The sequence below is a fragment of the Plasmodium falciparum genome, assembly GCF_000002765.6.
Source record: "Plasmodium falciparum 3D7 genome assembly, chromosome: 12".
In the NCBI taxonomy this organism is placed as follows: Eukaryota; Apicomplexa; class Aconoidasida; order Haemosporida; family Plasmodiidae; genus Plasmodium; species Plasmodium falciparum.
In genome coordinates this window covers 1,910,001-1,922,500 of record NC_037284.1, presented here as the reverse complement: position 1 = coordinate 1,922,500, position 12,500 = coordinate 1,910,001, and the positions used below count along the sequence as shown (strand labels likewise).

General features: G+C 18.5%; 4 protein-coding genes across 4 annotated transcripts; all 4 read right to left on the bottom strand.

Annotated features, from left to right (window-relative positions):
* Positions 1-586: 586 nt before the first annotated feature.
* On the bottom strand, positions 587-1,717 carry PF3D7_1246200 (actin I; the record flags this gene model as incomplete). Its single annotated transcript, XM_001350811.1, has 1 exon — positions 587-1,717. One exon carries the CDS (start codon positions 1,715-1,717, stop codon positions 587-589), a length of 1,131 nt encoding a protein of 376 aa, XP_001350847.1.
* Positions 1,718-4,702: 2,985 nt separating this feature from the next.
* Positions 4,703-6,752, bottom strand: PF3D7_1246100 (delta-aminolevulinic acid synthetase; the record flags this gene model as incomplete). The annotated part of the gene is made up of 2 exons (XM_001350810.1): positions 4,703-4,850; positions 5,008-6,752. The coding sequence occupies 2 exons, from the start codon at positions 6,750-6,752 to the stop codon at positions 4,703-4,705; spliced, it is 1,893 nt and encodes a 630-aa protein (XP_001350846.1).
* Positions 6,753-7,905: 1,153 nt separating this feature from the next.
* On the bottom strand, positions 7,906-10,044 carry PF3D7_1246000 (conserved Plasmodium protein, unknown function; the record flags this gene model as incomplete). The annotated part of the gene is made up of 4 exons (XM_001350809.2): positions 7,906-7,963; positions 8,120-8,206; positions 8,610-8,979; positions 9,108-10,044. The coding sequence occupies 4 exons, from the start codon at positions 10,042-10,044 to the stop codon at positions 7,906-7,908; spliced, it is 1,452 nt and encodes a 483-aa protein (XP_001350845.2).
* Positions 10,045-10,602: 558 nt separating this feature from the next.
* PF3D7_1245900 (ankyrin-repeat protein, putative) lies at positions 10,603-11,538 on the bottom strand (the record flags this gene model as incomplete). The annotated part of the gene is made up of 1 exon (XM_001350808.1): positions 10,603-11,538. The coding sequence occupies one exon, from the start codon at positions 11,536-11,538 to the stop codon at positions 10,603-10,605; it is 936 nt and encodes a 311-aa protein (XP_001350844.1).
* Positions 11,539-12,500: the final 962 nt, after the last annotated feature.

Sequence of the window (12,500 nt, the reverse complement as noted above, 5' to 3'; positions counted from 1 at the left end):
TTAATGAAAATTACAACACATACATACATACATATATACATATATATATATATATATATATATATATATATATATACATACATATATTTTGTTTTTGCCACATAATTTCACATTTTCTGTGTATTTATTATATTTTTAATATGCACAGGAAAAAAAAAAAAAAAAAAAAACTTCCAAATGTATATATACACAAACATATATTTTAATTATATACATATATATATATATATATATATATATATATAAACTCATATACTGTGATATATTATTTTATTTTTATTTTTTTTTTTTTTTACTATTTTTTTTTTTTTTTTTTTTAACAATTTTTTTTTTTTTTTTTTTTTTTTGAGCCTTTTGCCTACATATTCATTCTTCACTCATTTTGGCTAACTCACTATAAATGAAAAAAAAAAAAAAAAAAAATTTAAGCAAAAATACTATTCTCCATTATACATTTTTTTTTTTCTTTCTTTTTCTTTTTATTTGTGCCTGTTAAATTTTTTTTTTTTTTCTTTTTTTTTTTTTTTTTTTTTTTTTTGAGTGTGTGTATGTGCTTCTGTTTATTATTTTTCTTTTTCTTTTAAATTTAGAAACATTTTCTGTGGACAATACTTGGTCCTGATTCATCGTATTCCTCTTTTGTGATCCACATTTGTTGAAAGGTAGAAAGAGATGATAAGATAGAACCTCCTATCCAGACTGAGTATTTTCTCTCTGGTGGTGCAACAACTTTAATTTTCATGGTTGATGGTGCAAGGGTTGTAATATCTCTAGTTAATCTTTCTCCTATACCTTCATACATAGTAGTACCTCCAGATAAAACGATATTTCCATAAAGATCTTTACGAATATCCACATCACATTTTTTAATAGAGTTGAAAGTAGTTGTGTGGATTCCTGCTGCTTCTTTTCCTAAGAAGGATGGTTGGAATAAAGCTTCTGGACATCTAAATCTTTCATTACCTACAGTAATAATATTTCCATCTGGTAATTCATATGATTTTTCAATATCACTGCTTTGTTCAGATGTTTTCATTTCTTCATCAAAATTTAATGCAATATAACATAATTTCTCTTTAATATCTCTAACAATTTCTTTTTCTGCTGATGTTGAAAATCCATAACCTCTTTCATGAAGAATTTTCATTAAATATTCAGTTAAATCTCTACCAGCTAAATCTAATCTCATAATTGCATGTGGTAAAGCATAACCTTCATAAATTGGAACAGTGTGTGATACACCATCTCCACTATCTAACACAATACCAGTGGTACGACCAGAAGAATATAAGGATAAAACAGCTTGAATAGCAACATACATAGCTGGTACATTAAAAGATTCAAACATAATTTGTGTCATCCTCTCACGATTTCCTTTTGGATTTAAAGGAGCTTCTGTTAATAACACTGGGTGTTCTTCTGGAGCAGCTCTTAATTCATTATAAAAAGTGTGATGCCATATTTTTTCCATATCATCCCAATTCGTAACAATACCATGTTCTATTGGATACTTTAATGTTAATATACCTCTCTTGGTTTGTGCTTCATCACCAACAAATGCATCTTTCTCTTCCATACCAACCATAATTCCTGGATTCTTTGGTCTTCCTACTATACTTGGAAAAACGGAACGAGGTGCATCATCTCCTGCAACTCCTGCTTTTACATTACCTGATCCGTTGTCAACAACTAAAGCTTGAACATCTTCTTCTCCCATTTTTACAGATATATAAATAGTACAATTTTTCGAATTTTAATATATATATATATATGTATATAAATATATATATATATATGTATAATTCTTATATAAAAAGAATATTGTCAGTAAAAACTAATCACCAAATGGTATATAAATATATATACGTGTGTGAATTTAAACAAATAATTATTATTATTATTATATATATATATATATATATTTTTTTTTTTCTCTCTTTTATTAATACTCAATAAAATTTATTATAATATATGTTGTAAAAGCTATTTTTATAAAAATTAAAATTTAATAAAAAAAAAAAAAAAAAAAAAAAAAAAAAAAAAAAAATATTTATATAAATATATATATATATATATATATGTATATATATAGTAGTTATATATGTATAATACTTCACCTTATGTATTTATTCCATAAATTTTTCTTTATTTTATGTATATAAAATATATTATCAAAAAGAAACAGTTATCTTTAAATAAATTTAATTTGATATACATATATATATATATTATATATATATGATATATTTTTATTTATTTTTTTTTGCGTTATATATATATATATAATGTTCACTATTATATATGTGTATATATATTATATATACATATAAAAAAAAGGAGGCAAAAAAAACACGAAGAAAAGAAAAAAAAAAAAAAAAACAAAATAAAAGTTAATATAAAATTTTATGGACGTTTAAAGTTATATGGTTTATATAATATTTGTTCCTGCTATGTATTAATTTTTTTTTTTTTTTTTTTTTTTTTTTTTAACATATATTTATTTTTTTTTTGTTCGCATATTACATAATATATGTATATATATATAATAATATTTTAATGTTAATTTTATTTTTTTTTTTTTTTTTTTTTTTTTTTGTTGGCGCACGAATGTGTATTAATTCTTTTGCTTTTTTTTTTTTTTTTTTTTTTTTTTTTTTTTTTTTGCTTTAAATGATCAATGTATTTTTTTTTTTTTTTTTTTGTTTCTTTTTGAAATAATGTATAAATATTATAATATATATATAAGAATATATAATAAAAAAAAAATTTTTTTTTGAATTTTTTTATAATCTCAAATTATAATGTTTTTTTTTTTATTATTATTATTTATAAAAAAAAAAAAAAAAAATGCATGTGCGTAAATAATAATATATTATATTATGTACAAACAAATAACAATAAAAAAAAAAAAACTAAATAAAATAAAAAACTTAAAATTGGGTGTGTGTATATGTGCATTTAATTTTTTTTTTTTTTTTTTTTTTGGAAGGTTTTACATAATATACAATTATATATATATATTATATATATGATGTATTTCTTATTGGTGTTTTTTTTTTTTTTTTTTTTTTTTTTTTCAAATCCAGTGATTTTCTTTTTTTGGAATTATATTTTTATTTTCTTTATTTTTGTAAATTCTTAAATGTTAATGGAAAATTTGTTTTTCAAGTATAAAAGGAAAATATAAATAAATTATATATATACTAATAACTATATTTACCTGAACTGTTCATATTATATATGTATATATTTGAAAATGGCTATACATACAAATATATATATATATATATATATATATATACAATATGTATGAATATTTTTTTCCTTTGCAAGTATAAAAACTTTCTATAAATAAAAATATTTCATGTATTACATATGTGTGTATATATACACTTAACACATTAAAAATAAAATATAATTTTAATTTCCTTTATGCGAATATAAAAGAAATAAAATATATATATATATATATATAATACATATATTAAAAATTATATATATGTTCCCTCTGTTTTTCTTTCGTGGATAGCCCACAATATGAACACTTTATTTTAAACCCCACACATGTAAAAAAATATATTTTTATCAAAAATTATTAGAAATATAAAATCATCTTAAGCTTTCTTTTTCTTTTAATAATTTTCACGTTTTACCATATAAAGTTAATCCTTATTTATATATTATTATGTAATGTCCAAATATTTCTATAATTTCATTCCTATATATTTTGTGTTTACAATGCCTTAAAAATGTATATATCCATATATGATATTTTTTGTTATTTAATTTTTTTTGCCTGAATTGTTCATAATATAATATTCCTATATTTTGACTTTTTGTTTGAACACTGTACGTATAAATATAAAAGTAAAAATATATATAATAATAATTGAGTTAATATTTTATATTTACACGTCTACATAATTTATAAAATATAAGTTAATTGTTTAACGAATATATTATTCTGTATTTTATTTTAAAACGGTTCTCATAAATTAAATATATATATATATATCCATATATTTATGTGTGCCAATTTTTTATTCTTCATTTTTTTGAATAATATGTTTAGGATTATTACTTCGTTGTATAAAAGAAGATCATTGTATAAGATATTTATTTTTAAGTTTATTATAATATCTTATTTTAAATAACTTTAAAATATACTCAAAGATTATATATATATACTATATATATTATACAAAAATTCTTCTTTTTCTCCTTAATAACAAAAGAGAAAGGAAATATATTAAATAAAACAGAGAATATTATTTAATTAAATAATTTTTTTTTTTTTTTTTTCTTTTGTTGTTCTTATATATAAACAATAAATGCATATAGACAAAAGTGAAAAATATTTTAAATGCAAAAAAAAAAAAAAAAAAAAAAAATTATATAACAATGGGAAAAAAAGTATAATACAAAGATTATTAAAATTATTTTGTCATCTTGTTCTATTTTATATTTTTTATAAGTCCTTTTTATATATTGAATTATTATTCAACACAATTTTGTGAATTTATTAAATCCATCTACCATGAATTTTTTTTTTTTTTTTTTTTTTTCTTATTTATAAATATATACATATGTTAAAATATAAAAATTTAAATATAAACAGTTCATTATATATAGAGAGGCAGTGGAAAATATAAGAAATGGATATATATTTTTAAAAAAATTCACTGTAATGTTTATACTATTATTATAGTTTCATTAAAGTATGCTTGTTTTTTTTATCAAACATGTTAACTTGGTACTTCTTGAATAAAGTATATAGGCTGTTTACTAATTTAAAAATTTGTTCATCTGTATGAAATGGTGATGGTGTTATGCGAATTCTTTCCATTCCCCTATAAAAAAAAAAATAATAAATAAATAAATAAATAAATATATATATATATATATATATATATATATATATATGTGACATGTTCATTACAATTTTTTTTTTTTTTTATTATTTTCTTTTTTTTTTATTTTCCTTTTTTTTTCTATTTATTTTTTTACATTGGAACGGTCGGGTAATTTATAGGCTGTATATATATGTTATACTCCTTTAGAAGGTCATCACATATCTGTTTACACTTTTCTGCCGAATTAATCATAAGAACAACTATGTGTGAATTATTATGCAAAACTTGTATTCCTCTTTCTTGTAATTTTTGTTTCGTTTTGTTAACAACTTGTGTTAATTTCTTTCTCAGGGACATGTCATTTTGAATAATATGTATAGCCTCAGCAGACGTATTAATATTAACTGGAGTTAAGGAGGTAGTAAATATAAAATGAGAAGAATAAGATCTTATGACATCAATATAATATTTGTTAGCACATATAAAACCACCTAATGATCCAATAGCTTTTGATAACGTACCATTTATTATATCAATATGATTACATAAATGTAATTCTTCTAAATACCCAGAACCCTTATTTCCATATAATCCTACAGCATGTACTTCGTCAACATATGTCAATGCATTATATTTCTTGGCTAGCTGTACTATATATTCTATATTTGAAATATGACCAGACATACTATAAATTGATTCAAAAACGATCATAATTTTTCGGTTTTCATATTGTTTGTTTATCCTCAAATTATATAAAATCCTTTCTAAATCATTCATATCATTGTGTTTAAATATAAATTTTTCACAACGTGATTCTCTAATACCATTTATTATTGATGCATGATTCATTTCATCAGAAATATATATCAAATTTAATAATTTCCCTAATGTTTCTAAAGCTCCTACATTAGCAATATAACCAGATGTGAATAATAAGGAACTCTCTTTATTATACCATTTAGCTATAATGTATTCTAAATGTGTATGATTTAACAAACTTCCAGAGATATTTCTTGTACCTCCGCTACTATTTCCTATTTTTTTTAAAGTTTCTATACCTACTTCGATTATTTTCTCATTATTTGATAAACATAAATAATCATTAGAACACCACACAACCGTTTTTTCGTTTGAAACATTATCTATATGTAAATTCCAGAAATTAAATAAATAGTTTTCCTTATTTTTATGACTAAATGAACATATATTTTTATTATTATCCTCAAATGAAGCACTTAATTGGTATCTAATATTTCCTATGCATGGTTTATAGCCATATTTTTGATAAAATTCATAAAATGAAGGTAACATTAACTTATTATTTTCTATATATACATTAGGATAATTTATTCTATATTTATTTAATATGGTAAAGATACGATATCTTTTATCTGTATATAATTTATTTAGAAGGTCTTTTAAATTATTATTACAGTTATTTTTAAATAATTTATATTCATCTAATGAATTTATATATTTATATATAATATTATTCTTTTGTATGGTATTATCATTTATTTGAAAACTATGATCATTTTTATTTTTTTCTAATATATCATAAAATAACACATTATTATTTCTTTTACCACTTTTTAATAAATCATCATTAGACATGTTCTCTTTTTCTATATTTTTATTTTTAATACATTGTACTAAAACTTTTGATTGCATATTAGCTTGTTTCAATATTTTTATAATATTAATTTTTGATTTATTATCTATTATTATAAAATGTTTTTCATTTATTGCTTTACCTACTGGACATAAATCTGACATAACGGATAATACGAGATTATTTTTTTTCTCATTAGTATTATATAAAAATTGAATATTTTTCACAAAGGGGCAATATTTCTTGATTTCGTTAATACTCACTTTCAAAGTTCTTTTTTTCCTCATCTTATAAAAATCTTAAATAAATAAATAAATAAATATATATATATATATATATATATATATATATATATATATTATATGTATGTATTTATTTATCTATGTGTATACTATTTATTTTATACTTTTTGCTAATATTACATTTATTATCTCGTAAAACATATATTTATTTATAGAGTATTTGTACAGACTACATACATTTTTTGTATAATAAAAAATGTAAATACAAATTGTTAAATATTAGTCTACAAAAAAAAAAAAAAAAAAAAAAAAAAAAAATTACATATTGTATTAAATATATATATGTTTACCACACTGTTCATATATATATATATATATATATATATATATATATATTTTTAATTGGTATATTTAAAAATTTTATAATTAACAATATGTTATATATAATACAAAATTATAAAAAAGAAAACAAGTGGAGATTAATTTGGTATGCCTATAATTGTTTATAATTTGTTAATTCTATTTTTAAAAAGTGATTAAAATTTTAATGTTTTAATTTGGTATATGAAAAAGAAAAAACAAAAAAAAATAAAAAATAAAAAATAAAAAATAAAATAAAAAATAAAAAATAAAAAAATTAAATAACAAACATGTAAAATAAATAAATATATATATATATTTATATATATTTATGATGCTTGAATATATTTTTAATACACAACAATTTATAGAAATATTCCACAAACCATTAAATATATCTTGAAATTGTTCTTTTTTTTTATTATTATTATTTTTGTTTATATATATATATATTATATATTTATGAACTTATTTACATATATATTATATGAACCACTTAATGTTATCTATAACTTTATTGAAAAAGACTTTAAAATATATTTTCTTATTTTTTATTTTATAAATTAATAAAAAAAAAAAAAAAAATTGATTATCGAAATATATCTCAAATCAACAGTAAAAAATAATAAAATATATATAAGTATGCACCAAAATAATAATATGAATATATTCTTCGAGGTACATTTATTTTATTTATTTTGTCTGTATGATATATATATATATATATATATATATATTCTATAAAAATGGTTTGAGGGCCTCTATGAATTACTAACAAATTGTATATTTTTTAAAATAATAAGCAATGGAAAAAATCCATTTTATAATTTATATCATTTCATAATAGACGTTCTTTATTTTTTTTTTTTTCGTAAAGTTTTATATAATAAGGTACCCTAAAATATGAAAATTAAAATATAAAATATAAAAAATATAAAATATATATATTATATATAGTCAGCAGAATAAAAATATGTAAAAAAATGTGTAATTATGAAATGGGATATACACAAAATTATATATATATATATATATATATATATATATTTTACAAATAATTTAGAAAGGTTCCAATAATATGAACCAACAACAAAATGATCAAGAAATAAAAACATATTAGTTCCTCGTACGTATTTTCTCTGTAAAGATAAAAATATATCATTTTATTTTATATATATTCTTTTATTTTCCCATTATAAATATTACTAATTATTATTACACATGTGTAAATCTATTCTTGTTCAAATGACATATGTGGATGAAATAATAAATAAATAAATAAACATATAAAATATATTATATATATATATAATCTTTACATATAAATATTTATACACATATTTTTTTTTTTTTCTTTACAATTTAGCTATTTTTTTTTTTTTTTTTTTTTCTTTACAATTTGTCTATTTTTTTTTTTTTTTTTTTCTTCACAAGTTGGCTATTTTTTATTTTTTTTTTTTCTTCACAAGTTGGCTATTTTTTATTTTTTTTTTTTCTTCACAATTTGGCTATTTTTTTTTTTTTTTTTTTGGTACATTTTACCTGACATAATCAGCATCAATTAATTCATTAAACAAATAATCTTTACACCTTTTCGGCATATTTTTAAAAGCAGAGCATATCAACTTAATACTAATATCTTTATTTAATTTAATTTTATATGTTTTATCATTTATCGTTATTGAATAAACGTAGAATTTACTTTTAATCATATTTTTCATATACGTATGAAAATTATTGAGAAAACAATGGTCCACATCTTTAACCGAAACATTCAGGATGTTCAGAATTTTATCTGAGCATTTTTTTGTTAAATCGTTGAAATCACTAGAACAATATTTTCTTTCAAAACCGAAATTAAATAATGCATTAATATAATATATATATTTTTCGCTGAACAATTTCTTTTTTCCTAAAGTATAAACATCGTTATCATTTCTTTTATGTAACATATAATTTTGTTTTTCTTTTTCATCATAATTTATATTACGAGTATTAATATCTTTTTTTTTTTTTTTTTTTTTTTTTTTTTCCTATTACCTTGGGGGTCACTCTGCAAAACATCAGACGGGTCCGTTTGAACAATATCACTTTTAATATCATCTATTAAAGTTAATTCATATATACATAAACTTCTTACCTGTTGTTCTACTACTTCTCGTACGACATTTGAATTCATATAATCTGGTTTACTAATACAATACGATGAATCTCTAATAAAACAGAAACGTGGCTCTATAGTAAAATTTTTATGTATACTGAATTGTATTTCATATGTGATATGATTTTTTAAATCCAGAAGAAAGTTCTTCATATATATAAAAAAAGTATAATTAAAATACTTGCCATAATCTAAATGATAATTTATATGAACAATATCTGTTTTGTGATTTACTCCCCAATATAATTCAAATATATATTTATCATAATTATTTGTATCATATTCTGATAATCGATCATATGATATAAAATATGTGAGAATACTTGGATGTATAATTGTAATATTTAAATCTTCATGTGGATTATATATTTCATTTTCATACAGAAAATTATCAGATATAAATATAAGAGCAACAGCACTAGTATTTATATATAAATATTCCATAAAATCATAAATATGTTTTAAGTTTTCTTTATATTTTATATTTACAAAAATAACACAATTATTTGTTCTTAACGTGTTCTTATCAATAGATTCTTCTTCTTTTCTTTTATTTAAATTACAATATAATGTATTTAAATCCTTGTAGGATTCAATTATATGTCTAACAGAACCTAGGTTTTCGAAATTCACATTTAAATGGATACCTTTTGCATATACTTTATATTTTATAAATTTATAATTTAAATGTATTATTATACCATCTATAACATCATTAAGTGGTAAAATACGCAAACTACATTTTGTCAATAAAATTAAAGTATTAACTAAAAGTAAATATAAACATATTTTTAATATAGAAGTTTTTATATACATTTTTTTTTTTTTGAATATATGAAGGTTATAGATAGGAAAAAATTAGTACAAGTACAATGGAACATATGTGAACGTATGATATAAGGCATACCATGGCTTACAAGGCAATATTTTATACAAAAATATAAAAATGTAAAAATATAAATAAATAAATAAATAAATAAATACATACATACATATATATATATATATATTTGTATATATATATATATATATATATATATATGTTACGTTCACTTTTATTTTTATTTTTTTTCCTACATTTGCTCTTTTGTACGACAAAAATTTTGGTTAAATCATTTAAAAGAAAAATGTTACAAAAAAAGAATTAAAATAGCTAAGAAAAATTTTTCCTTTTACCATAAGACGTTGGTAAAGTTATAATATAAATAAAAAAAAAAAATTATATACTGAAAAAATATGTATATATGTATTTATTTATATGAAAAAATATAAAGCGATCATGTGTAAAAAAATTACAAAATATACATACAGGTATAGGTTAATATATATATATATATATTTATTTATTTATTTATTTATGCATGATATAATTTTTCATTGTTCCGTACTATAATAAGACAATATATTTTTTCCCTCTTCATTTTGCATTTGTGTACATATGTCTAATAGGGAGGAATTATTTTCATCCTTAATATTTAATAAAGAATGAAAATTTATGATATCCATATTTTGACTTTTTAAAATTGAATTTATAGATTGTTTATTTTGTAAATTTATTAATATATCATCTGTTGTGTAATCAAAATTAGTTTTATTTATATCAAATAATTCTTTTGATTTTGAATAATAATATAAAGAATATGTTAAATATAAATATAATAAATGATTATCATTACTATATAATATAAAAATGAGTGGATGAGGGTATACATTTTTTTCTTTTAATTCTGGGCATATATTTTTATTAAAAAGTTTTTTTAATAATTTAATATTTCTTTCAAAGATACAAATACTTATTAGGTTTCCTTTTTCATAACTATTAATATTAATATCTATATCATTTTTTTCGATTAATAAATTAAAAATATCATAATTTTGTGTTATCACACTATATAATAGAGCACTTGAATTATATTTATCAACTTGATTATAATTAATATGATTATCTAATAAGAACTTACTAATATCATTATTCTTATTTAATATACTAATAATTAATCCATTCTGTCCATCATTATTAAATGTATTTATTAAATTTGTATTTTCTACAATAAATTTTACGTTATTAAAATTGTTTCCGTAAACAGCAAAATGTAATACATTATTCTTATTCGCATCCATATAATCTTTTATCATATCATATTTCTTTTTTTCATTCATATTTTCTTTACATAATATATTTTTATCACCATCATTCTCATTATTTTCTTCCACCTTGTTAATTAATCCATCCATTACTTTTATTAATTCTTCAACACTTTTTTCATGAGAACATATAAATAAATTCTTTATGGTTAATAATTCAGCCATTGTTTTTTTTTTTTTTTTTAATAAAAGTATATATACTTTATATAAATAAATGTATTTTAAATATGGAAATAGGAAGGAAATATAATGGATACCTTAAATATTAATATAACTATAAATATAAATAATGATAATTATAAATGTATATGTGGCAAATAATATATATATATATATAATATATTTATGATTCTACCAACAATGTGGAATAAAGTTATATTATATGTTATATAATATATAAAAATTTTGTTAGATATATTCTTAAGAATTTATTATATATATAATATAATATATTCTTTAAATATATATATTATAAAATAATTAATATAATATTTTTTTATCATCATGATTAAAAAATAAATATATATATATATAATATATTATTATATATATTTATATATTTATATATTTATTTATATTTATCTCTATATTATTTTGGCGAACATACCAAACTATTAATATATATATATATTTATATATATATATTTTATTCATTTATCTAATATATACTCTTTCATTATTCAATCGCTTCTGTTGTGAACTCGAGTCGACAACATTTCTGATTTTTTACAAATAAATCATTTTTAATTAAAAGTAAAAAGATCAAAAATGTTATTAAATGATAAGTTTAAAATAAAAAATACATAATAATATATTTATATATATAAGGCATATAATAAATACAAATATATATATAAATATATTATCATTTTTTTTTTTTTTTTTTTTTTTATCTATAAATTATTTCTGTATTAAAAACGGTATAAAAAAAAAAATAAATAAATAAATATATATATATATATATATATATATATATATATATATATATATATTATATTTATGTATATATTTTCATTTCATTATGAAATTCTATAAATCCTCCTCTTTTCGGGCCATATATTAAAAAATATATGCTTACATTATAAACAAAAAAAAAAATATTAAAAAAATAAAAAAATAAAAAAATA